The 27,992-nt window shown below is 46.3% G+C and overlaps 1 protein-coding gene across 6 annotated transcripts in view; it reads right to left on the bottom strand.

The window, feature by feature from the left end:
* ADAMTS17 (ADAM metallopeptidase with thrombospondin type 1 motif 17) overlaps positions 1 to 27,992 on the bottom strand; it is a 364,535-nt gene that overhangs the window by 91,606 nt on the left and 244,937 nt on the right. For 4 of the 6 annotated variants that reach the window (XM_059058512.2, XM_059058514.2, XM_067029494.1 and 1 more), the window contains 3 exons: positions 21,740 to 21,867; positions 9,975 to 10,095; positions 6,022 to 6,090 (listed from right to left, as the gene is read on the bottom strand). In XM_059058512.2, the coding sequence (XP_058914495.1) occupies positions 6,022 to 6,090; positions 9,975 to 10,095; positions 21,740 to 21,867 (318 nt within the window). The remainder of the gene's footprint in view (positions 1 to 6,021; positions 6,091 to 9,974; positions 10,096 to 21,739; positions 21,868 to 27,992) is intronic. The other 2 variants (XM_059058515.2, XM_059058516.2) reach the window with 1 other exon arrangement.

Raw genomic sequence — 27,992 nt, 5'->3', positions numbered from 1 at the left:
CTCTTACCTCAAACCATACAAAAAAACCTAATCTAAAATAGACCATGGACCTGAATCTATAGAGTGAAACTATAAAACTCTTAGTAGGAAACATAGGAGTAAATCTTTGTAACCTTGGATTAGGCAATGTTTTCTTAGATAGCAAAAGCACAAGCAACAGAAGGAAAAAAAAATAAAGTGGATCATACCAAAATTTTAAACTTTGTGCTTCAAAGGACACCATCAAGAAAGTGAAAAGGCAAACTCATACACTGGGAGAAAATATCTGCAAATCATTTTGATGAAAGAACTGCGTCCAGAGTATATAAAGAAAACTTACAACTCAATAATAAAGTGACAATCCAATTTTAAAATGGGTAATGGATTTTAATAGACATTTCTCCAAAGAAGGTATATGAATGGCCAGAAGCACATGAAAAGATGCTCAACATCATTAGCCATTAGGGAAATACAAATCAAAACCATAATGTGATACCACTTCACACCCACTAGGATGCCTATAACAAAAATTATAAACAATAAGAAGTGCTGGAGAGGATGTGGAGAATTTGGAACCCTCACTTATTGCTAGTAGGAATGTAAAATGGTGCAGGCATATTGGAGAAGAGTTTGGTAGTTCCTCAAAAATAGCATTACCATATGACCTACCAATTCCACTCCTATGTATATACCCAAGAAGAATAAAAAATATGTCCATGCAAAAACTTATACACAAATGTTTATGTCAGCATTATTCATTCTAACCAAAAAAGTAGAAACAACTCAAATGTCCATCAACTATTGAATGTATTTTTAAAATATGATATAACCATACAATGGAATATTGTTCAGCAAAAAAATAAAAAAGGAATGAAACATTGATAGATGTTTCAAGGAAGAACCTTGAAAATACTATGCTAAGTTACAAAAGCCAGTCACAAAGAACCACGTATTATACGATGCCACTTATATGAAGTGTCCAGAATAGACAAATAGATGGACAGAGAAAGTAGCTGCCTAGGGCTGGGGTAGGAGGGAGATGGGGAATGACTGCTAATGGGTGTGGGGTTTCTTTCTGGGATGATCGTGGTCATGGCTGCAAAACTCTGTGCATGTACTAAATCCCCTTGAATTGCACACTTTAAATGGATGAATTTTATGATGTGTGAATTATATCTCTACAAAGGTGTTAAAAATAATACTGCAATGAACAGCTCTGCACATGTCTTCTTGTGCATATAAACAATGTCATACCAGGCCAGCTGTGAGAATTGCTGGGTCAAACACACATACAGTTTAAATGTTAAGCGTACATCTAAATCGCCCTCCATAATGGCCTAACTAATATAGAAGTCAGCCAATACCACAGGAAAATACATGTTTATTCACAGACTTCTTAGTACTTGATATTATCAATCCTCTGGATATTTGCTAGTTCAAGACGTGAAAAATTGTTACATCATAAACATTAATTTGTCTTTCCCTCATTATCAGTGTGGCCGTGCATCTTAGCACATATTTATTGGTCGTTAGCATTCACTCTTCAGTTAACTGTCTTGCTCATAAGTGTTGCCCATTTTTCTACTGGCTTTTTGCTTTAATTGATAAGCAGGAGTCTTGAAAATATATTTTAATATCTATTAATATGCATTTAATACATTTTAGAGTCAAACTCTTTACTCACTAAACTTGTTGCACGTATTTTTTTTTCTGTCTGTCATTTGTCATTTGTTTATGGTGCCTTTTATTACAAGGTTTTAATATGATAGTCAGTTTTAATATTTGAGATCTCCTTTTTGTTTTCTGATTGCATCTTCTCATGACATTCTGTATTGGCTTCATGCATAAAATCACTTCTCAAATCTAAGAATAGTTATTAGAGATTTTGAACTTCTATTATTTGAGTTATCTTGATTTTCCCATGGGTCATCTTTTCAGTTATCATGGTCTTTCCCATTTGTGTTGCAGACTCTTTCAAGAAGGATGCCACAGATAGGTTGTCACTATATACAGTAGCCCCCTTATCTGCAGTTTAGCTTTCTGTGGATTTAGTTACCTGTAGTTAACTACAGTCCAAAAATATTAAATGGAAAATTCTAGAAATAAACAATTCATAAGTTTAAAATTGCATGCCATTTTACTAACGTGATGAAATCTCACGCAGTCCCACTCCGTCCTGGCCAGAACATGTATCACCCCTTTGTCAACCATATCCTGCCTGTTAGTCACTTAGTAGCCATCCCAGCTATCAGATTGACTGTTGTGGTATCACAGGGCTTGTGTTCAAGTGACCCTTATTTTACTTAATGACAGCCCCAAAGCGCCAGAGGAATGATGCTGGCAACTTGGATGTGCCAAAGAGAAGCTGTAAAGTTCTTCTTTAAGTGAAAATGTGAAAGTTCTATACTTAATAAAGAAAGGAAAAAAAAATTATATGCTGAGGCTGCTAAGATCTATGGTAAGAATGAATGTCCCATTTATAAAATTGTGAAGAAGGAAAAAGAAATTTGTGCTAGTTTTGCTGTTGCACCTCAAACCGCACAAGTTATGGCCATGGTGTGTGATAAGTGCTTAGTTAAGATGGAAAAGGCATTAAATTTGTACCATATTTTGAGACTGAGAAAGACCACATTTAAATAAATTTTATTACAGTATATTGTTATAATTGTTCTATTTAATTATTAGTTATTGTTAATCTCTCACTGTGCTTAATTTATAAATTAAACTTTATCACAGGTACGTATTTGTAGGAAAAAAGCATAGTATATATAGGGCTCCGTACTATCTATGCTTTCAGTCATCCATTGGGGACATTGGAAGTTATCCCCCAGGGATAACGGGGGACTATTGTATATGGGTGGTGTTTGCTGATGGTCAGGACTGGCTTTCAGTTAGGGGGCAGGGAGTCTTGTTATGTGTTGGCAACCGAAATACCAGAATGCAGAAAAGTTTGCTATAGGTGATGTGTCATGATGCTGGCCACCAAATATTTCCAGGTCTCTCTCTGGAATCATGGTAGGAATGCATTTCCTTGCCCTCTTAAACTTGTGTGACCATGTAACTTACTTTGACCCTTAAAATGTGTGTGAAAGTGATGTGTACATAGAAGCTTTAAGAGCACCAGCACCTGATTTGCCGTGCTCCCCTTTTCCTGCCAAGGTGACTGTGGCAGTGTGTGGACAATAAAATCTCTGTCAGCCCAGGACCATGAGTGGTTATGGTATGCAGAGCCTCCTGCCAACCCATGCTGGACATGCAGCATGAGCAAGAAATGAACTTTTGTGTTAAGCCACTGATTTGGGGGGCATTTACATTGTGTTTTGTTTGTTTGCTTGTTTACTAAAGCAAAACCAAGTCTATTTATTCTGATTCAAACACATATGAACATCCACTTGAGGTGTCCTTATTCTCCCTAGGTCTTTTAAAAAGTTCCTGTTCATTCATTTTAAGGTGATCTTGAGAAGCCAAGGAGATAAACACCTGTGTTCAACCAGCCAACTTTGGAAAGTTGGAAAGTTCAACTTTCCAACTTTCTGGATGGAAAGTTTAGAGGGGTCCTTTAGTCTTGATAGCAAATGTTTTGGCATAGTTACTACAGATCCAGCCTCGGACACTTACAAATAAATGTTCTACTTGAAGACTTCACAGGTGGCAACATAGTCCGGTTCGAGTTGTTTACTTCTTGTGCCCTGATCCATCCTGATTCCCAGGCAGGACGAATTCTTGAACCAGATGGGAGTGCGGTCCTCCAAGGAATCCCTTCCAACCACCTCTGACTTAGAGGAAGCAGCAGCAATGACTTGTCCACACAGCCCCTCCACTGTCTGGTCCTTATAGTGTGAGGCAAGGTTTTTTGATTTAAAATAGTTTTTGCTCCAGGAATGCTTCTCTACTTAAAAAGGGTGGCCACAAAAAAAGTCTTTGAGAATCACAGCACTGGATTTTGTACCATAAATTTCTCTTAGAGAAATCCATTTCTTCTGGGGGAGTTTGAAGAATTATTGGATTCCAGGCATACAGGATTGTGAATTACCAAAAACAAAGACAAAATTGTCCGAGGTCAGTGGTGATTAAAACCTTTTTTGGAGGAATCTCCACTTAAAGCACAAAACTCACCTGGGAACAGGATCTGCTTGGGGAGCTGAATTATTCTCTGAGAGCTACTGCTGTTACAAGGACTTTTCCTATTTTGTGACTAACAAACCTTGGTGTTAGCATCACCAGGCTGCAGAATCTAAGGCGACAGACATGTTTGCCAGGGTCCAAATTAGTTAATTTTCCACATTCCACAGCAAGGGGCATCTGCAACCAGTGCACACTCACCATGCCTATTTTTAAGCTTAAATTTGGCACAAGTAGCAACACTGAAAAGGCACCGGTTTCCTCTCCTTTCTCATATACCCTCTGGGGCAGAGGCAGACGAACAGTAAAGAGCTCAGGTTAGACACACAGCTCAGGTACGGCACATCCTCAGGTGAACCCTGAACAATGGGTCAGGTCATTCTTGTGCCTGGGCTCTGCTAACCTTTCTTTCTAAGATGAGCCTCTCTGCTCAAGATATGGAGGGAAGTAATGAAAGAGAATATCCCTGAAATGAAATGCGGGGCCTCTGTCCTCAAACCAAAGAAACCATCTCTCACTCACTGTCCTCTTTCTGATGGCCCCTACCCTACCCAGAGCTCAGAGTCCACCCTGAGGTTGTTGTGAAGAGTGACCAGCAAGGGAAAGAGCCCTATCACCAAGTCCCAAAGCACCTTGTCATCCCTCATACCAGATGTCCCCCTAAGCAGATGCCAGACATCACCATGTTGACTGGGCATGAAATATAATTAAAGGGGGGATTTACTCTAAGAATTCACAAGATAGAGTCATACTTTAGGTAAAATAGCAAGACTATCTTTGGAATGACTTTTCATTCTAGTCTCTGCCATCAAGCAGGAGAAATCCAGTTAGAGGGACATGATTTGGGGTCATGAGGAAGCCAAGGATAAAATTCAATACTGTTGCCATTATTCTAGGAGAACACGTAATTTTTGCCATAAGGACAAGTAGTCAGAAGGAACTTCAAAGTAATGTTGACCTTAAACCTGCCTCCAATGTTCTGAAACATTAATATCATCAGGCTATATTTCCCTGCAAAATACATTTTGTCTGAATTTCACAAGTAGATGATTTAGATCATATTTTTCCCTTGTTTCAGGTTCAGCAGCAATAACTTTACCTGGAAGAAAACCGTTGAGCTGGTAAGGTACCATGATGGAACACAGGTAACATCCTGGCTATGAGGACTGGGACACTTTCAAATGGTTGTATCAAACACATACAAAAAAACCCCTCAAATTTCTTTTTTTTCTGGTAATAGTCTTTAAAAATGCTTGTTGGAGGATTTGTATAAGTTTCTCGTTTTCTCTTTTTACGGAAGTTGTTTATGAGAGTATTGCTGTCTTTATGTTTATCCCTAAAGGTTGTTCTGGTTCCAGTGGAAAAGGATTCAGGAAACCCAGGAGTCTAGACTAATATTCTGGTTCAGTTCTCAGAATGTGAGGTCATTGCAGGTGGGCCAAAGCAAGGCCATGGTTTTTATCTCCAGCACGAAGACCAGGAGGGTCTTACCAAGTGCCCTCTGCCCTTTGGGAAGCCCAACCCTGTAATATGGAAACTTCCTTATGGAAGAAAGCACCATCTGTAGCTAAATTCTCTGGCATATCTTAGCATTTTCTGCCGCAGTGCCAGGTGGGGCTGAGGAGAATGAAGATGTATCCCTGGCACACTAACATGTGTTTCTGTATGGCCCCTAATCCCATGACTCTTTATCTTTCACAGCCTTAAAACTGGTTTTATTCTATATTTTTTCTTTTTGGTAATCAGTCTTAAACATCAATTACACATGAGCGATAAATGGCCTCAGTATTTATCCGTGGCTTCATGCATGACTCACTCCCACTGACTCTACTCAGCAAACAATCAGGCACGTACGTGAGGTAAAAGCCCCACACCAGGCATGTCACCACTAGTTCTGCACAGAATAGCCAAACATCTTACATGAGAAACACCTGGGAACAGCCTTTGCCATCACACACGTGGACACCTTGGTACAAAGGTTATTCTTGACTGAGAAAAAGAAATACATTGTAATTGGTTGACATGCACATTGCAGGAACTGATACTGTAGTTCGTAGTCAGTGCAGAGAAGAGTCCTGTGTCACCATCACACAGTGGTAAATTTCCCCATGGAACCTCCACACCCCATACCTAGAGACTGGAGCACAGAACGTGGCACAAGGCAGAGGTTCTAAAGCTAATTATTGAACAAATGTGTGACATGTGTTCAATAGGGATAGATCACATCACTCTCCCTTTTAAGAATTTATTGTTTGAGAAGGTTCTCTTTGAGAAAAAAGTGCAAAGGATTCAGAGCCCACGGGGCATCATGGCCGGTTCTCGGTGGGGACTTCAGTCCAGGTATGTTCTGGACTGGGTGTCTATGGACACCAGTCACCCTTCTAGTGTCAAGGAGCAGCATGAAATAATGTGAAAATGACACCTTAATGAAACAAAAGCATCCTATGAAGAACTTTCAAGTTACTAAATTTTAAAAAGTCCAGCTGTTTCAACTCAGCCAAAGCCTTGGGCATTTTGAAGCCCATCCATCAGAAAAGTAATATGATGGCCAATTCAAGTTGATTCCTCCTAGAGATGAGTGGCCCAGGACCTCATCTGTTCAAAGTCGGGAGGCAACAGGCCAGAGGGCAATAAACAACCTCACTCAGGATGCTACACTGGGACCTCTCAAGGACACCCTGGGGGCGTGGACACTGTCCCTGTGTGGGTCTGCTCTGGGTCCTCGGCTGGCTCAAGTACTTGGGTTAAGGACCCAGAAGAGTTCAGGCAAGGGTCAGGGCACATATATAATTGGCCACAAATCCTGCATTTGATTCCTCTTTATCTTTCTGGTATGGTATTTTCTTTGATATTCACCCTCAGGGTGATAAGGCATTCCTCCTCTTCCCAGTCTTTGGAGCTGGGCAGAGATGAAAGTTACCTTCCTATCTAAACTGACAGGATTCTGAATCCATCCGGCTGCACTTGGAGTCACCTAGATGTTACATGACCCGGGCGCTTTATGCTGTTTCTAAGCTGGGTTTTTCCTTCAGCCTGAAATGTCTTTCCCCCACCTCCACTGTCAGTTAATTCCTACTTGTCCTTTAGGGCTTGGGGGTCACTGTCATCTGCCCACAGGGCTGGGTGAGGAGCCCCACCAGAACTTGGGGCCCCACAGCACCCCTGCTGAGCACCTCCCTTGACTGTGACCAATTCAGTGACAGTTAACTTTTATTTCTGCAACACCTTGCTCTGAAAATACAGCAGTGCTGAATGAATGTTTACTGGGTGAATGGCCACCTGGGTGACCATGAGCAGTATCTCTTGTACATACATTCCAGAATGCCAGACCTGGGTTACAGGTTAGCGTTTGGTGAAATTTGTTAGCTAGTGATTCATCCACGTGTGAGCGAGCATTCCACAGACATCTTCAATAAACAGCATCCACACTGACATAAGCTTATGCTCACAGACCCCAACCACAAGGATTTGGAGAAAACAGCTTTAGACTTCAAAATGAAGGTGTGACATCTGGCACCTCTTCAGAAGGACAGAACTTTTATAGGTGGGTGAAGCTAACTGAGCTTATCTTTCTCTGCAGGTTTGCTAATGCTTTTGTGAAGGAACACTAAGCCGCATGTCAGGGTGGGGACCACTACCCACTGAGGATTCCAGCATCTGCCATTCTATGGGGGACTGGCTGCCACAGCCCCAGAGGCCTGATCTCCCCAGGAGGAAGCCTGCACATTCATGCCCATCTCCCTTCTGTGTATGGTTGGGGCCAGGAATAGGGTGGGAAGGAGAAGGGAGAGAGCAGAGGAAAAGGACATTGCTGTGATCGGAGGAATGGATGTGTTCATGCCAAGATCAAAGGCCAACAAATGGATTAGACACTGGAGGAATGCTTTTGCCCTGATCTGGGTTCTCTCGAAGTTGTCTGCTATGTGGCATACAGTGGAAGTTTACAAAGGTGTATGGTGGAACCTTCCTTAATGGTCTACAGAATTGCCCAGGGGGCAGAAGTGGGCATGGCTGTGCTTGAACTGCCTTCCACAGAATGGAGCAATTGTAGTCAGTCCAGTTTATCGGAGCTCAGCACAGCATTCAGTTTACATAAAAGGTTCTAATGCTGCTTTTTTAAAAAAATCAATAGTAAACACTTGCCAGCTGCTGAGGTCTCGTTCTTAATAACTGTCCTTGCTGCACAGTTGCAGCAGGCAAGGTCAGTCTCATGGCAAACTGGAGCTAGGGTCCATATAGAGAAAGTAGCATCAGACAAAACAAAGAGCAGACGTTACCAAAGGTTCAGAGCAGTGTTGTCCATGAGCACTTTCTATAAGGAAGAGTTCTCTCTCTGCACCATCCAACACGGGACCCCCAGTCACAAGTGGCAACGGGGCACTTGAAATGTGGCTAGCGGGACTGATGGCTGAAGTTTTGTTTGTTTAATTTTAACCAATTATATTTAAAATTTGAATCAATGCCAATGGCCTGTGGTTACTTTCCTGGATGGTGCAACTTTGGAGGGTACCTCCCCCACACCGATTTGTTCCAACATCAGCTCCTTTAGCTTTCCTTGGGAGCCGGGCAGCAGGCACAGGTTCTCACTCAAGCTTCCTGTTCCACAGCCTGGGCACCTATCTTTAAGTCCTGAAACCAGCCCTTACTGGGCCTGAAGTGTAATTTTTAATGTCATTTTATATTTGCACTTGCCCCTGGTTTTGCTTTCACAGGATCCTGCAAAGCATCTGTGCAATAGGCCGCCCTTTCCACGAAGTATCTAGAAGGAATGTTTCCTCCAGACCAGGTCTTCTGTCCAAATAGAGAAAAGGGGGATGTGCACAAACTTCTCCTCTCTGCCTTTCCTAGAGGTCCACTCTGTGGGACAGGGAGGAACAACTGTGATTCTATCCCCTTGTTGGGTGGAATTGGACTGAAACACTTCTCTCCAAAGCAGTTGTGGGAATTAGAACAGAAGCTTTTCAGCTCAGCTCCACTCAAGAAGTTATGCTGGTGACATCACTCTTGGTGATGTCGGGTGAGGGGACACTCACCCTCCGGGTGACTTGCCCGCCTCACGCTCCCCTCATTGAGTATCAAGCAGGTACTTCCCTGGACATAAGCAGGTAGCCACCAGGACGGGAAATCAGAAATGCTCTCCCACCTCTGGGCGAAGCAGCTCACAGCTGTGAGGATGGTTCCAGTGGAAAGACTGTGAGGTCCATCAGCTGAACCCCGCCGACCTCTCCATACCCAGAGTTGGAGGAGGTCTGCATCTGGGACACCGGAGATGCAGTGACTCTGCAGCCTCAGCTGGTGGATGCATCACAGACATCCCGGAACATGAGGCTTCATGCACGTTTTAGGGATGTGCGTAAACGCTATTCTACTCTTACTGACGGAAAACTCAGAAAGAGAGAAAACCTCTTCCATCCATATGTAAAAACGATGTGACAAAGTGTCTTCATCACCGCCTCTGTGTGCCGGACAGATGATGGGCTGGCACATGCTGAGGGGTGGGGCTGGTGGGGCAGGGCAGCTACTGCGTGAGAATGGACCTCGGGGCCGAACCCGGAGGGCCACAGGCAGATTGTTCGTGTCTAAGAACCTAAAGATGTCATTCTGGCTAAAATGTCCTTCTCTGCCTTTCAGAAATCCTAAGACTGTGGTGCTGGGTGCCCCATCTACTATTAACTACTCCTTAAATGTGAGATGCAGGGAAGGCACGTGATCGTTGGCTTTTGGGCAACATAATACACAAAAAGATTGGCTTTGTGGCAGTAAAATATACCACACTTGTAGGAGGTCCAGTAGCTGCAGCAACACCTTGGGGCCCACACTCACCCATCCACCAGGCGTGGCCCAGGTCACCTTTCCTCGGGCCCTGAGCTCACCTGTGCCCCGAGAGTGGCTGAAGTCACCCTTCACCACGCGGCAGGTCTTGCCGTCTCCGCTGCAGACCCCACACCGGTCTTCTTTGGCCGCAGACCCAATGATTCCATCACAGCCGATTTTCTAAATAAGCAGAGCGCTGGGTTATTCTGGGTATAGGACTCAGAGACACACCCTGCAGGGCTGACTTCTCCATGAGGCCCAGCAGGCTGGCGCATGGGGGCCCATGATACCTCCAGAGGCCCAAGCAAATGTTTTAATTTATTTTAAAATCAGAAGACAAAAAAGAATACGATCCAGCTAGTATTACATTTGTCTTTACACCCACAGAGTCATCAAATACAGGTTTTAGTATTTGTTATGGAGGAGGGGCCTGCGAAGGCCCAAGTGCCTGGAACTCACACTGAGGCCTGAGCCGGCCCCTTCCAGAGCTGCCTGAGGCAGGGCTGACGGGAGGGAGGGAAGCCGGCTCCCACACGTTCTGTTGTGGCCATAATTTCACACAATCCATGATCCCCTCGGAGCTGCGTGGGTCCTTGGTTCTATCTCAGTTGGAACAGCCAACAGTCTAAGAAGACACAGCAGAGACCACAGTGACTTTTCTGCTGAGGTCGGGAAGCCCAGAGCTCACTCAGGCATGGCTGGGAATGAGAACCCTAGTTCTCAGTTAGGGGGATTTAGCCCAAGAAGATACCTTGCTGCTCAGATTTTTTCAACGAGGCCTGTCTGAGGGCAGAGGAGGGTCGCCCTGACTCTGGGTGGCTCGGGGCAGCACAGCCCACATCAGTTCATAAAAAGTGGGAAAAGGTTGTGAACTCCTGTTTTTCCTTAAAAAAAAAAAAAAATGCACGAGACTTTTGTGGTCTGCAAAATAACATACCTAAGTTTATGTTATGGTAAACACTGGTGTGTTTAATTATTTGCTAGCTAAATTGCTAAAATTCCTCTCCACATTTCTCCCCTAAAGTGAAGAATTCCAGAACAAGAAATGGGTCTTCCCCACTGCCCTGTACCCTGCACTAGGTACTGGTGCCTCAAGCTGTGAAGGGTTCTACAGCCAGATAACCCAGGCCAAGGTGATTGCACTCTTTCCTCCCTCCTTACACCCCACTCCAACCGGGGCAGGGCACGGGGCAGAGCCGGCTGAACAGCAGACCTCCTGGAGGCAAAGGCTTGGCCCCATGGCTCACCAACTGAACCCTCTGCTTCATAAAGGCAGTGCTTCTTCAACATAAACGTGCATCCGCCTCACCAGGAGGGCTGTGAAAACACTGATGCGGGATCCATCCCTAGAGTTTCTGATCCAGCAGGGCTGGGTGGGCCTGAGAATCTGTATTTCTATGAAGTTCCCAGGTGATGCTGCTGTTGCTGGCCGGGACCACACTTGGAGAACCCTGGCACCGCGGAATGCTACACGAAGAGCAAGTGAGTGTTCTTCATAGTCAACGGTCCTGAAGTCTCACCCTTGGATCCTTTTGTTTCTTTGGGAAAGAATTAATGAGAAATTACTATCGTGTGTACAAAATTGATAGCATCACTGAATATATTTCAGTGAAGACTTGAAGATATGCTAAGTGCAGAGCAAATGTGGTCCCAAAATGACCATTATGAAAACTGAAAAATGGCAGCATTTAAAAAAAAAAAAAGAAGCTCAAACGTGTTCAAAGTTAGTATAAAAACAGGTAAAGGGCAAGATCAGGGGCTTTAGCAGCCAGAGGCCAGGCAATGAGCAAAAGGAGAGAGTGGACGTACGGGTGATTTAGTGACACATGGAGACCCGATGGTAACTGGCATTGACTGTCACACCTTGCCAGGGCAGACCACCAATGCGACCTGGAGGCTGCCAACAGGGTACCTTGAACTTGGATCATGTGGCAGGAGCTGGCTAAGTTCACGATCTGGACTGCTGGCTGACTGCTATGAAGATGCTTAATGTAAAATTACAGGTGCTAAGAATACAAGGCAGCCAAGATCCGAAATTTTGCTCAACCAGCATACTCAGCAAATGCCCTGGGGCCACATCTGTTGGCCACGTGTATGCTGCCCATCTTCGTGTCTCCTCGTGTCCCAGAGCCCAACGTCCCAGTCCCCAGCCTGTTTCTAGTGCTGCCACAGGCCAACACCCATAGAGCCAGCCCCTGTACCCTGGCCGCTTTCGTGTCACCCTGACCTGTCCCCACGTGGCTTCCCCGTCTCCCAGGTGCTCTCAGCTCTAGACTTCTCTCTCACTGGCTTTTCATTATTTTTTAATCACACTCCTGCCCGGCAATAGTGGGTCTCTGACTTGAGCAGGTAGCATCCGATACCTCAGTCAGGGTTTCTTGATAAAAGTTTTCTAGATTCTCTAAGTTAACAGCCCACTTGTTCTAGACAGCTTCCCCCAAGCCCAGTGATGACACCTGACAAATCTGGGACCACACAGCAAGTGACTGGCAGGGCCCGGAACAGTCCCTCACCTCCTGCCTCCCAACTCCAAGCTGGCTGGATATCTCCCCTGGCTGTCCTCAGCCTGGCGAGGCCTTCTGGACAAGGTAAGCCCTCTCCCCAAAGTATGGTGGCTTTGTTAGTATTTGGAAACGTTCAGAATAGAGAAGCTAAAAGAACACCAGAAACACTACCTTTGGGGAAAGGAAATGTGAGGGGAGAATCCATGCTAGAGTTTCAAAAGGCTACCTATTGTCTGGCTAAGAGATCATGGCTAGGAGGCACAGTTTGCATTTGAAATCTGCCAGGCCAAGAATTCACCTGAATGCAGGAAGGACAGACGTGGGAGGTGCTTCAAGGAGCAGCGCGACAAAGGGACTCACTGGGAGGAAGGGCCCTTAGCAGGAGAGCACACATTTTCCTAGATGAGCAAACCGCTTTCCCTCCAGAGTCCCCTGAAAGAAGGATCTTGGTGGGAAAGAGAAAAGTGATAATGAGGAAGGGCAGTAGCTTAAGTGAGTGCTTATAAAGCCCCTGCACAGCCAGACCAGCATTAGGTGTCCTCGCGATGTTGCTCCAGAGAAGCAGAGGCAGGACAGGGGGGCAATTGTCTCCCCTCACTGTGATTCTCACCATCGCTCCTAAAACATAATATAAAGAACATGTACACGCTTGCTCAGTAGCAAGGCCCCAACTGGCACTGAGATAGACCTCACGGGATCTAAAGTTTAAGTACATTCAATGTTTGGAATTGATTTCCTTTTTTTAGGGGATGAAGTCACCATCAGTTAGGAACCCAGCAAGGCCTTGATATCTGCGGGACTGCCGGAGTGCGCTGCTGCCTTGTAGACACTTGGGCACACTTGGCCTGCAAGAAGCTAGCCCTGGCCTCTTTTCCTAGAGTCCAGGTTATTCACAGGTAAGTCCAGGGTCCCACTGTCATCTATTTCTCTCAGGAGGTGCTGCATGATCCTTTCTGAAACATAAGCCACCTGCTTATTTTTCCATTGGGGTGATAGGTCTTGAGGGCTAAAATTCATCTATCAAAATGGCATGCCCTTTCACACAATTCTTGCTCTGCACTTGCTAAAGGGAATAACACCTCCTGGTTTGATCATCTGTGGTCAATTTCTAGGGCAGACAGATAATCTCCTGGGCCCAGGAACACAGATCACATGGGGTGGCACTTATTTAACTCCAGCATACTGCAATCACCTGGAGGCCTGGGTAGGTCACACATTGCTGGGTGGGGCCCAAGGATCTGTGTTTCCGCTGAATTCCCAGGTGATGCTGCAGACCTAGGGCTTACTGGGAGACCACTGGGCTAGGTTTGGAACTCAGAGAGAGACCTTCCTGGAGATGGCCACGGCTGTGAGACTCCAGTCCTGTGTCCTGCAGCAGTGTCCTTTCTCTCTCTGGAAAGGCCCCATGCATTGAGCTCCCACTGGGAGCTCTGTCACCCCTGAGTCAAAGGAGTTCTGGGCTGAGGTATCCTGGACGGATGTGGAGGACAGTGCTGGCTCCCCTCTGCTCCCAGGAACTGGGGCCCTCTTACAATGGTGCTCAGGTCAAGTAAACAATCTATGGGAAGCTCCATCATGATAGAACGTCTAGTTATAAAACCCAAAATGCCTTCAAATGAGGGCCTTACAGATCACCTGAACGCTGGTTAAAGGGCTGTTCAGAACTTCCTACTCACAGGTCTCCACCCAGGAAACAGAGATCCAGACCTGAAGCCTTCAAAAGCCTTGTTTGCAGGATTCACATCGTCTTATGTGTTAAACTGTCAAAGGCTGGATACAGGGGGAAACTTCTCTGCTATTTTCTCCTCTTTCCTTACCCAATATTTTGTTTTGATTTTAAAAACTAGTTTCTTTTGTTAAAATCTCACCACTCAGAACAAAAGTATCCTCAGACATGTCTTAAGATTGTAGCTAACTGGCTTCTGGACTAGGGCTGTTACCCGGCAGGTGGGCAGTCAGCTTCTCTTCCGTCAATGTTGTGCTCAAAGTTGAGGTTCACCATGTGTGTCCTGAGGATCGTTACAGATTTGGACATGAGCCTCAGTTTCCCCATTCTAAAAATGAGAATATTAACCTCAATCTCAGAGAGTTGTTGTAAAAATTACCTCTCCTCTAGTTCAAGAAACCCGGGCTCACCACTCAGGCCCTGGTGAGAGGTTGGCCCTGTCAGGATGGATGGAGACTGTTCACAGGCCATCTTCCTTCTAAGGGACTGGGGGACAAGCCCCCTCCCCTCTCTCCATTTGAGCAGAGCAGGGCTCAAAAGATAACTGTCCTCTATCCCTCTTCTGCCACAGAATCCCTGCCCCTCCAAAAAAGGCAAAAGGGAAGGAGAAGGTATTGATAGGTAGGACTACATCTTCCCTCTGTTCCACTTGGGGGTGATGCACGAGAGCTGTGGGCAAAGGCCCATGTGCAGGTGGGCTCTTCCGCGACGTTAAGCAGCCCCACCTGCAGCGGGTCATGGTCTGTCCCAGTGGGCTTCTTAGGTCAGGTGCAAACAGGGATGCTTGCAGGGTCACCCTGTAAATTAATTCTCTGGGACACCCAGGGACTGGGACAGTTTTGTGTGCTCTGCTCTCTGCCTGGTATTAGATGCCAAGATGCATTTAAAGGGAGAGCACACAGGGAGGTCTGTGTCTGAACAGCAGCAAATCTGAGAACCAAGGGGCAAGAGCCAAACTAATCTGCCAGCAGTGGCATTTTCTCCCTCTGCTACACAGTAGTGCCAGCAACATACGATATTCTTGGAAGGGGCTGGGATTCTTTTTTTCCCCCCAAAATACTGAATGTTAGAGGAGATTTAATGACTGTATTTATGAGGCTTGGTGTTCCAGAGGACAAGAAGACAAAATCAAAGGAAACTCCAAACAATAAACTCTTGAATCTTCCCATGTTATCTAGTGATCCCCAGCAGTCACTTTTCTACATACACTAGGAATTCCTGCTACCCATTTCTGAGCTTCCAAAGCAGTTCCTACTCAGCATCTGTTGGTCAGAGCCCTGCTCTGCTGAAGTCAGAGTGTGTGTGACACCAAGGGGAGGACACTGTCTGGAGCATAATTAATCAAAGGCTCAGGATGGTAGGGATCTGGCAGGAAAAGCACAAGTTCTTTTGGTAGAGACAGTTCCTGTGAAACATGCAAAAAGACTAGAAAAGCATTAGTGCTCAGAACTATGTTCTGGAGGAGAGGGAGGGATGGACCATGAACAGGACAGAAGTGAAGAGTATCCATCTTTAGTGATTTGAAACCTGGATTCTGCCCCCAGAATCCTGCCGCTGCTTGATGGACCATCACCAGTGACAGACAACCTCCTGGTCACCACATCCAGTGACCATTTCTCCATCCTCATCTTTGACCTGTCACTCTGTAGCATCTGATGATACCCTATCTGCAGCTGTGCATACATTCATTCACCCAAAGCACGGTTACTGGACTCCTGTTACATGCCTAACCTGGAATAAAGACGCTAAGACAGAGGTTGAGAAGGGAGCGGGCACCCGAGGTGTCTCTTGTGTGATTCTCTCCCGATCCCTTGGACAGTTCTGCCTCCCCGTCTCTTGCCTGAAAGTGGGCAGCTCTCGTGCCCCTTCTGCTTTTGATTTTTCTTGGTAATGTCACCTTCTCCTTAAGCTGCAACAATCACTCACATGCAGACGGCTCTTAAACCTCACACTTGCCCTCCCACCCAGGTTCACAGAGGGCCGGTCTGCTGACAACCCCCCTAGACTCTCTGGCCAGGACACTGACCTCAGTGGGGCTACACTGAAACACCGGCTCCTCCTCTAAAGCTGCTGGCTCCTGACTTCTCAGTTCTACTGTGGGATGCCTCTTGCCGCCCTCCTGGAGCTGACAGACACGGCTGCCTTCCCGGCCCTAAGCCTGAGGCCCCCAGGCCATTTCCAACCCCTCTTCTTGATATACTCACTTAGGTGCCGGCCTCGTGGCTTTGCCCCTGAAACCTCTCTAGTGTCTATTTCTTCTCTGTGCTCATGGCCACTGCCCAGTTTAGACCCTCATTACTCAGCAAATGACTTATCACACTGGTTTTCTCCCTGCTGCTGCCAGATGGATCTTCACCTGGTCACGGCTGTGGACCCCACTGCCTACTGAGTATATGCCCACACTTAGGAACCTGGGGCCCTCCCTGATCTCATCCCAGCCGCTCAGACCCCCAGCTTCCCTCCCTCCTTCTCCAAGTGCACAGAGTCCAACCACCTCCAGCCCCGCTCCCACGAGCTCCATCATACCCACAGTCAGAATAAACCCAGATTCCAGCCACAGCCTGCCCGGTCCTGCCCGGCCCAGGCCCTGGAGCCTCTGCCCCCTGCCCTCCACTGTTTCTGGAATGTGCCAGCCTCGCCCCTGCTGCCTTCTGCTGGGAGCGCCCCCCCACCCCCCGCCATGTCTCAGTTGGGCTGGCTCTGTCTCCTCAGAGGGCCCTGCTGCACCACTTGCAGCCCACTGTCTACAACACCGTTTCGTCCTCACACGGGCCAGTCCCAGGAATGACCAGTTCTGTGAGTTTACATGTTTCTTGTCTGTATGGTGCATGGGGACAGGAACCCTCTTGGTCCTGCTGAGCACTGCATGCCCAGTGCACCTTTCAGCGTCCAGCACATGGAATGTTCTTTCTGCTCTGTCTAAACCCAGTCTCTCACTGGCTCTTGATCACACCTTCACCTGTGGTTGTTAAGATTTCACATGAGTCAGTCTCATCTTCCTGACAGACGCACCATAAGTATGTGGAGGACAGTGTCTTATAATCCTCTGTACTCTTGTCCTCAACCCAAACACAGTGGCCAGCATGGTGCTGAGCACAGAATACGTGTTCAATAAACACATAAAAATGCTGACCTCTCATCAAGCTGGGCCCTGGACCAAACTGGGAATGAGACTTTGGTTTTCAAACCAGCCCCTCTGCACCCCCAGCCTGACAGCAGAGTCACCCCTCCCACAACAGTGCAGTTTAACTTTCTTATTTTTGAACTGGGACTTCCTCACACAGGTTTCGATGGTCTTGTTTGTGTTTATTTTTCTGGCTGAGAGGAGAAGCACTTCCTTTCTTCAACTTAATAGCTATCTTCCAACTACTGCCTCATTCTCTCTGCTGTTAGAGGGACACCACTGACTTCTTGTTTTAAATTTAATTGCTACTTTCAGCCAGCAATGCAGCCTCCATCCCAGCATCGTCTGGGCTCCTGGGTCAGCTCCACCAAGTCTTGCTGGGCTCGTCTTCCTCATTCTGGACTTCGCCTTTGTCTTGCTAAACTACATGTCATTTCTTCAGAATGGATGCATGGAAAATAAAATTTCTGAGTACTTCCATGTCTCAAAATTACTTTATTTTGCCTGCATGCTTGGTTGATCATTTGGCTGCATACAGAATTCAGTAATTATCTCAATTTTCTGCCAGGGTCAGTTTCCCTGTTTGTTTTTCTTGGTCTTTCTCATTCCTGCTGCTGGTTTTCTTCAAAGAGCTGATGATCTCTGGTTGACCACTCGTATCTGAAAATGAGGAACAGAAGGGCCAACTGATGGAACTCCAGACGTGAGGGTGGCAGTCTTCCATTTGGGACTGGCAGGAGGGAAGCTGGGCTCTGCTCCCAGTCCCAGAGGGTGGGCGCTATGCTAGAGTACTGGGGTCCCTCCCCTGCTTCAGCTGTCCCTGAACAGCTTATCACACAACTTCGGAAAAGAACCCGAAGATAACTCCCTAACAGCCCGTCAACCTCCCAGTGCCAGGCTGGGCATGATCAGCAATGGTAACTCATTACTTTCAGCCAACTCCTCCCTCCCACCCTCCATTCCCAAGTACTAGACTTCCTCAAGCATCTTGCTTTCTTTCTGGTTGTGACTCTCCATCTGTTCCAGTTCTGGCCTCTGTTTCTTCAGTGAAACTTCCATCCACTTCTGCCCTCTTGTCAAAGGGTGACCTCTGCTTCTCTTCACCACCATGGTTTGTGCTATGCTGCCTTAACCACTGGATTAGTGGAGTCCTGGGATGGAAGAGGGGTGAACGTGTGGCTCAGTCTGCTGGCTTAATCCAGAAGTTGCTATGGGAGGTTAATCAGATAAAAGGGATACAGGGAATGACTTCAGAGTTTTAAGCACTGCTGTGGATCTGAAAGGCCCATGCATGCATAAACACCCGGTACAGATTCCTGCATGCTTGTTACCCCTTTTTACACAGGGGGACTCTGAGGCCAGAGTCTCTTATAATTCTCCTAGATTCTAGCAGTAATTCCACTTGCCTAATAGACCACAAAATAAGAGGCCAATAAATTCTGGGCAATGAAAATGGTCCATTGAAATAAGCTCCAGATTACAGAATCGCTGAAGTCCTAAGAGCAGGAGACCCACCCACTTTTTTTTTCTTTGCAAAATGCAATCAGAGGCTGTCTGTCCTTTAAGCCAGCCCCTTGGAGAACACAGATAATCAGACACAATCCCTCCACTGAATAAGCTTATAGGCCCCGAAGGTGTTTTGTTTTGGTGTTCATCAAGCCAGGGATATGTACACAAGTTAGGGTCCCAAGGAAATGTGACTGTAATCGGAGTACATTGGCTGCAAGTGTACGTTAGCTGATGAGGCCTTAAAGAAAAGCCAAGCATATCTGGTCCCAGGTCCATGCAGACATGTCCATCCATTTGACTCACCCACTGCCGGTCAGCAGCTTTGAGGCAAGTTGCACATTAGAGGCGTATTAACTTGATTTCCTTGCTTCTGGAGGCCAACAGTAGGAATCATTAATGATGGGACTCCTGATTTATAGGGACTTGCTGAAAAATAGACAATGTTTGTGTTTCTTCCCCCAACTCACTCCCACTTTTATGAGCGCTGTTAAGTTTCATTTCAGCATGTTAAGTAATTTGTGACTCACTGAAATGAAACTTAACTCAGTCCTCATAAAACAGAGTAAAGTGGTATTTCCGTGTTTCATGTTATGGTTTGAATCAGCCTGCTATTTGGAGCTTAGTGGAATCTTCTCAAAATGCCATTTTGGAGCCTCTCATCCCTGCCATTCCCCACCAACTAGTCAGCATGTTCCTCAGAATTTCCCAGAACCCCTTCTGCTACCCCAAAATAGCAAAATTTATAGCTGAAGGGGACAGTGGGAAAAGCTAGCAAGTAAACCACGGCAACATTTCTGGAAGTGCTGTCTTACATAAAATACGGATGATTTCTACATTTTATCCACTATAATTAGCAGACCCTCTGCTCACAAAACCCCTGAGATATCTTTTTATTACTATTACTCTTCTTCTCCTTAACCAATATTCCTTGCCTTACTCATTCACAAGGACCAAAGAAATCAAGAACTTTCCACTTTGGCAATCACTGTAACTAGGCATAAATACTGTATTTGTACTTAATTTCTTAGAGTCTTCTTTAAATATGCTCAATGTTATTATAAAACTTCATTAACTCTGACTTTACTAATTTGGATTTTTGTGAGAATTGAGTTAACCTTGGGCTAAAGTTAACCTTCATAGATTCTCTCTGAAGAATGAGCACTATTAGAAAAATTACAGATGGGATTTTTAACTTCCTTCAGAAAGCAAGTTGCTTCTCTCATGAGGTGCTTGCTGGTAGGTGTGCTGCCATATCCCAGGACAGTGGTCCTTCTACTAGGACTGGTGGGTGGCCTGGAGGCAGTGGGTCACTGGGATGCTTCCAGGTAGAGGAGACAGTACTTCCAAGAACTGGCAGGCAGAGGTCTCCCCATGGTCAAGGTGAGGCTCTAAGGAGCATGAGCCCCACCTGCTGTCGAGCACTGTGAAAGGGGCCACCGTCTGCAGCTCCGTGCTCTAGTGCCCCCTGCCTTGAGAGGTCGTGTTTGGTTAGCACTAAGTCTCAGTGCAGGGTGAGTAGATGCAATGATGAAGATGGTGGTAGAGGCATTTGAGATGGACTGGGGGGTGGAATGTGATGGGGGTGGGAATGGGAAGGCGAGTGTACACATGTCATTCGTGTCACACCCAAGTGCAGGGCTGGCTCTGGCTCAATGGTGCCCTGATGACTGCACACTTAAGGCTATTGAAATACCTTGAGTGGCATCTCAAAAACCCTACTGTACTCACTAAAGGACTGAGAGTTTCACTGTCGTGGTATGGGGTAGATTCCCTAATTGAAAAGGCTGCAGTTAGAACCAAAGTCACGGAAGGGGCACACTGGCACTGATCGCTTAGAGCTGAAATCATGTCTGGCCACTTAACGTGGACTGCACTGGCCAGAAAATCTCAGGATTCTTAGAAATGTTTCCACATTGATAAGAACACTGCAGAAGATGCTGGTGAGAGGCTGGAGGTGGCTCAGCTGGTGTTGCTCTAAAGAATACAAGTGCTTTTCACTTGGGAAATGTTTGCTAAAGGAACATACGTCACTGGGCTGCACCATGGCCCATGCAAGTGTATAATTTAGGACAGAAACAGATCTTGCACTTGGCTTGCTAGCAGGTTTACCAAAGAACCAGAACCACCTGCCATTTTTCTTTCAATGATAATGATAAGATCATTGTTCACATCTCCACCAGAGGCTCTGCCCATTCTTTGCTACAATGCAGCAGCCCTCAGGGCCTGTCTCCCCTCCTTCCCTGGGAGGATGCCTGGCCAAGACTCTGGGGCACCAAGCGTCTATGACCCCTACATATTCGTATTTGATAACAAAGCCAGGCAGTGACAAAGGAGTCTGGATACTGTCAAGTTTTTCCCTGAAAAATCCTAGTCTTAGACTAGTTTGGACTTTGCAGGGAAAAAAATCCACTAGGGTTGAAATGGTCAGACACCCTCCCTCCCTCCTTTCTCTTTTTGTCTTCTTAAATGACATTTTTCATCATGTTAATGAATCACAGACATCCAACATCAGGATGGGTTTGGGGATTATATTCCAGTGGGTGGAGCAGTCCCCAAAAGCCAAGAATAGTCACATCCCCAGGTACCACCTGTGAAGGCATCTGCTCAGTTTTACTATATCTTTTATAGCTAAACAAGCACAGCTTGTCCAGAAACATATGTTCATATACATCTTCCAGTCCCACCTAGTAGTCTATCTGCTCTTCCCTCTGTCATGATGTCTAAAGTTACTCCAAGTTTTTTGAGCTGACCCATGTTGCCACTACTCTTTCATCACCTCAACTCTTGGTTGGCCTGTACTTGGGCCTCATGCTCAGTCACTGCTGAGGGAGGGAGGGGTGCCAGGCTGCAGGTGGCAGCACCACCAATGCAATTCCACACCCAGGCTCCCGCCACCCTGAGCCCCTCTGGAGGGAGCCTCCCCTCCAAAGCCCTGCCAAGGACACAAGGAAAACACGTCACCTGGCACCTGCCGTGCACACAGAGGTCGGTCTCGTAGGGCCCGCAAGGCGTGCCGTCCAGGACCCTGTCGGCCACCAGCAGCGGGGACTCCTTCCCAAGGGGCGAGCAGTAGAGTTCACACGGCTTATCTAAGGAGGGAAAGGGGTGGACGTTGACGTGGGATGGGGTTTGGGGGCCATGCAGGGTGCAGATGCACGTGAGCGACAGGCCAGCCCAAGAGACGAGAAGTCGGCATGGGATCAAGGTCACAGGTACATGGCACACGTTGCACCCAGCCCTTGGAACACGTGAAACAGAAAATGGAGAAATCAGGTGAATGACACAGAGGTGAGAGCACTGTGGGCTTTTCTGTACCTTGTTCTCTTTATCCTTTGCAAAGATACAGTACTTCTTTTTCCTTAAGGTATTAAAAATACCAGGCAGAACAAACATTTTGTCGTGTGCTAACCTCTAAGCAAGTTGATTATATACCAAGGGTGAGCCTGGGGTGGGAAAGGGGGAGGAGGCGAACAAGAAGGCCTCCCAGTGAGGGGAGCAGGCCCAGGGGTGTCTCCACGGCAGTGGCTTTGCTAAAGCTTTAGTGCTCCCCAGCTGCTGGATAAAAGCTGCAGGGCTGTGGTATGTGCTAAGAAGGCCCTGCAAGAAACGGAGCAGGAATATGGAACAGAAAGGGGACACAGAAGCCTCTAGGACAACTTGTAAGAGCCATGTCCCCAGGCAGGATGGAAACCCTGGTTTCTGCTGCTGCTGGAACTAAGTGAGCTCCCAGAACATTCCAAGATCTCACGCCTTTGCCTAGATTGTTCCCTCTGCCTGGAAATTCCTCCCTGCACTTAGCTTTCTGGAAGATTCCTGGCACCCCAGAAACTTCCACTCCAGAGCTCTCTCTTCTCATGCCACCTCTGACTTGGACTCTCTATCTGCACTTTGCACACATCTCCATTAAAGCCCTCAAATCCTACTGTCCTATAATTGTCTGAGCAACTCCCATATACAAGGGGATTTCTTATAAGGTGGATCCTGTTGCTATAGGAGTTTGAAGGGGATGGATTTTAAGTACCTTTAGATTGAAGAACTGATGGAAATGGGAGCCCTTGGAGGACAAGGAACTGAACTTTCATCTTTTCTCCTCAGGTCAGTCCCAGGACCTGGCTTACAGAAGGTCTTGGTAAATATTTTCATCTTTCTATATAAACTTTAGAGTCAGTTTGTTGATATACCCAAAATAACTTGCTGGAATTTTCATCAGGATTGCCCTGAATCTCTAGATCAAATTGGAAAGAAGTGGCATCTTGATATCTTTCCATTGATATGGAATATTTCCCCATTTTAGTACTTGTTTTATTTCATTCATCAGTTTTGTAGTTTTCCTCATACAGATCTTATACATATTTTGTTAGACTTATACCTAATTATTTCATTTTGGGGGTGCTAATGTAAATGGCATTGTGTTTTTGTTTTAAGAATTTCAGCAGTGTTCCTTTTATTTTTTATTTTTATTTTTTGGCTGCATGGCACGGCATGCAGGATCTTAGTTCCCTGACCAGGCCTCTGTAGTGGAAGCGCAGAGTCTTAACCTCTGGACTGCCAGGGAAGTCCCTGGCATTGTGTTTTTAATTTCAAACTCCACTTGCTCATTGTTGTTATATAGGGAAGCGACTGACTTTCGTACATGTACCTTATATCCTGCAACCTTGCTATAATCCCTTACTAGTTTCAGGAGGTTTTTTCTGTTGATTCTTTTGGATTTTCTACATAGATGATTATGTCATCTGAAAATAAAGATAGTTTTCTTTCTTCCCAATCTGTATATAGTAAGTCCCCTACATATGAACCTTTAAGTTGTGAACTTTCAAAGATGCGAATGTATTATAAACCTACTTCAGTACAGTACTAAATAGCCAATTGTGTTAGTTGGGTACCTAGGCTAACTCTGTTGGACTCACAAACAAATTGGACTTATGAACACGCTCTCAGAACTGAACTTGTTTGTATGTAGGAGACTTACTGTACCTCTTATTTCCTTTTCTTGTCTTATTGCATTAACTAGGACTTCCAGTATGATGTTGAAAAAGTAGTGGTGAAAGGGGACTTCCTTGCCTTGTAATTGATCTTAGCGGGAAAGCTTCAGGATTATTTATTTTTTAATAAATGAATGGATTTTGTTCTTTTGTACACAATTAAGAAAGATAAATGCACCTTTTCTCTCTTTCTCTCAGTCACCTAATTCTAATGTGGTTTATACAATTATTTTGCAAAGGAACCTCCAGAGAGAGAAACACTAACATCTTTTTTTTTTTTTTTTTTTTTTTTTTTTTTTGTGATATGCGGGCCTCTCACTGTTGTGGCCTCTCCCATTGCGGAGCACAGGCTCCGGACGCGCAGGCTCAGCGGCCATGGCTCACGGGCCCAGCCGCTCCGCGGCATGTGGGATCTTCCCGGACCGGGGCACGAACCCGTGTTCCCTGCATCGGCAGGCGGGCTCTCAACCACTGCGCCACCAGGGAAGCCCAACACTAACATCTTTGAGCTGTCTCTGACAGGCCCTTTGTCTCCACCATGAACCTTCCCCAGTGGGTCCTTCTAGTGGTCTCAGGTGAGCAAGGGCAGGGGTTAAAAAAAAAAAAAAAAAGCCTTCTGGAGCTGACTTGGCCTCAGTAGACCTTGGCATCCTAGCTGAAGAGTTCTTGTCAGAGCAGACATGTTGTCTTATCCAGGTTCTGGAGCTTTTGTGGCTGGGTGACATTCACTAAACTGCCACTGTGGTCAACAGCTTTCCATAGAGCTCCTCTCCCATGGAGCGCTGCTGATCAACATTATCAACAAAATAAGTCTTGTCTTAGAACACTTGAAAGAAGCTACAGGAGCACAGTGGAGATGTTCAACTTGGCTGTTTCAGTTAGCTGTGGGGGGAAAAATCTGCTGTGAAGGGTAGATTCCCAGGTAAGCAAAGTAACAACGATATTCATTTAACAAACATGGATGGAGCCCCTCTCTCACACAAGGCACTCTTTTGGCACTGCTTGGGAAAGAAAGATGAGTCATGCATGCCTTTTAAGGCCCTGGTGGTCTTGTAGACAAGTACACAGCAAATCCCTGATGAGGCAGACTGTGAAAAGCCTCATGGGTCTGATCTGAGCTGTCAGAGGACAGGGCACACTAGAAGGAATGATCCATTTCTCCAGCTGTCAAGCTGGGGGCAGCTGTCCCTCCATTTAGATGGAATAACCCAAGATGGTAGCCAGTGAAAGGAGAACTATGGGAGACTGAAATGTAAAGTGAGATCAGGTTCTGGGAGACTAACTTGACAGATTTTGGAGGTGCTCTTTGGGACCCTGAGGTTTCCTTTGAGCATCTCAGAGAGCCACTGAGACAGAGGCAGCACACAGCCCCCATCTTGAATGGATGGGTATACCTTCTCCACATACTGGGCTTCCTCTAGTGTTTCACTGTAAGGATGGATCCCTTGGACAAAGCAGTTTCAAAACTATGGATTACATTTAAACTGAAGTGCTGCCTCAATATCTGGAGTCACTGAGCTTTGAGGAGATTCATTCAGTAGCAGTAGTAATGATGATGGTGCCATGCAGCATGCTAAGTCGTGTCTACACATTTCAGGTGGGTGCTGTCATCATTATATCATACAGATGAGCACACAGGCTCAGAGAATGTGCACGGCTGCCCAGAGTCCCTCAGTTGGCAGAGCCAGACCCTGGCCTCTTTACCCCATCCTTGTTTCTTTCCACCATCACTGTTTTCTTTCTGAATAGAGAACTCTGGGGGGTCAAAGATATCAAGGGGGCAAAATGGTGCTGCTGAAAACAAACCACCAGTTTTATGAACGTTTCTGAGTGTATACTCTGATTTAGGCAGAGATGAAAATGGGATTTGGGTAGAAAAGTAGAGGCTCTTTTGAGGTAAGTTAGAAAGACTAGACTTGAAAGGGATGAAGATCCCTTTCTGGGCTCTTTGGTGTGAACATCAGGGAAGTAGAGACTCTGCAAAGCAGGTGGTCCCAACCTCAGATGGAGGGATTCTGACCATGACCCCAGGCAAGAAGGTACACTCAACTCCACCTGTATTCCACTCTCCCACCTGCAGACACCATCCCCTGTGGCTACGGTAGTCTGGGAGCCCCAGGCCCCACAACAGAGTCCAGAGGTATACTTCCTTCCTCTGCTCAGCTGGAACTCCCTCCATTTGTCCATCTCCTTTTCTGAGGATTCTGCTCAGAATTCAGGGTACCTCACACCTCTAGGAAGGTGTAGCACCATGTCCCAAAGCGACTCAGGATAAATTTTACAAAACTTGAGGCAGCTCAGAACCTCTCGAAATTCTCTGATTATTCCCCTCCAAGCTGCCCTGGGTGGGCAATTAATCTCCTGATAAATAACATGAGGTGTTGGATTTCAGCTTTGGGCAGTGTCAACACTCCTACATCCACAGTTGTACAGAAGGAGGGCAAATCTTCTTAAAAGTTATACAACCACACACTCTAAGGAAAGAAGCTTGGAACATCCCCCTTGCCTGGCTGATGTGTGCTGAGATTAAATTCGGATTGAGGCTGACTCTTTGGGGTGGGTCCCAGCTTCTCACTGGTTCACTTGTTGTCAGGACTTACACTTGGATGTGGAAGCCACAGACAGGGCATGTGAGATGGACTTCGGGTCTTAAGAGCCACACCACCACATCTGCTTGGAGGGCTCCTCCCTGTGCTCCAGGACGAGGATGGTGCAGACAATACTTGTGGCTCTTAGTGCTCTTTTTGTTCTTTCTCTGCCAGTGGTTACAAAGTCTTACTAAGGTGGAGACACTAATTTTGAGGCCATCACAGGTGCTCACCCAAGCCCTGCCTGGCCCTCTGTGGGCCAGCAGCCACGCTGAGGAGGCTGCTCAGCTCCCTACCCCCAAAGCTGCTCACCATGACCCCATAGCAAGGCCTCAGCTGATTGGACCAGCAGTGGCCACATGACTGTAGCTGGGCCAATCAGAGTCTTTCTCCCCACCACAACTGCATAGGCAGGCCTCATGGGGCCTCAGTTGATTGGACCAAGAATGGCCACCTGACCACAGCTAGACCAATCAGAGTCTCTCTCCTGGGAAATCAGCACTGAAATTAGATAGAGAGGTTCTGTCTGCTCATAGTTGATGGATCTCTAAGAAGTCTACACTCCCTCATCCACAATTCAGAAATCCAAGAGCTCTGAAAACTGCAAGCATTTTTTTAAAACATATTTGGCAGACACATTAGGCAGCAAAATTAGCCTTGACTGACATGAGACTGTTGGTAGTACTCAGTACCCCACTTAGAGACTGTTCATGGGTTACCTGGTAGAGATGTCTGTGTGTCTGACTGTGGGGTGCTTTCCAGGACCCCACTGGGATATTAAATAATATATGGTTGATGCATGTTGTTATTTTCTAACACCTAAAATGCTCCTAATGTGCACCTAATGCACCTAATGTGCTCCCAACCACATCTGGCCCCAAAGGATTTGAATACAGGATGAAGACTTCATAAAAGGTGCAGTGGGCTGCCCATCAGCCTGTACGTGGACAAGTTGTGAGAAAGCCAGTCTGTAGCGGGAGCAGAAAGAAATGGGTCATAAACACAGGCTGTGGTAAACATGGAGAGAAGGTCCTGACATCTTCAGAGGCCCTGGCCCCAGACCTTCATCCCAGCCCTGGGGACCTGTGAGATACCCTGCATCTTCGCAACCACTCTCTTTTTCGTTAAGCAGCTCTAGCCGGAGTGGTCAAGCTGGAGTCAGAGAGCCCTGACCATCAGACCTTCCATCCCTTGGGAGGCTCAGACCTAGGGGGGTTCTACCATGTCGGGGAGAGGCAGCTGGGAGAGGGAGCAGGGAAAGCACCTCCATGTCCAGACACGGCCTTCACCAAGGCCTCTGACACTTCAATGCGCACGTGGCCTGCTGGCCTGGGCGGGGAGGACTAAACTCTTGAAGGTTTCCACTTAAATGAGATTCCACAAGGAAAGCAGAAAGGGGGTGGGTTTGGCAACAGGCCATCTCAATGGGTTTCTGTCTAAAGGCTTTTCCACTTAGAAATATTTTCTAAGGAAAGTCTTTGTCTTCTTTTGGAGGTGGTATGAATTTGTGGTCCTGAGTCCTCCCTTGGAAAATCTACCTCTGCAAGAATTCCCCCTTTTTTTTTTTTTTTTGCTAAGAGAAAAAAGAAAAAAATATAGCTTCCCCTTTCTTGAACTGTGCGTCACTCGCCAAAGAATTCCACA

This window comes from Kogia breviceps, chromosome 3, assembly GCF_026419965.1.
Source record: "Kogia breviceps isolate mKogBre1 chromosome 3, mKogBre1 haplotype 1, whole genome shotgun sequence".
Classification (NCBI taxonomy): domain Eukaryota; kingdom Metazoa; phylum Chordata; class Mammalia; order Artiodactyla; family Physeteridae; genus Kogia; species Kogia breviceps.
The sequence above is the reverse complement of the archived record's forward strand: the minus strand, read 5'-3'. Positions and strand labels throughout refer to the sequence as shown.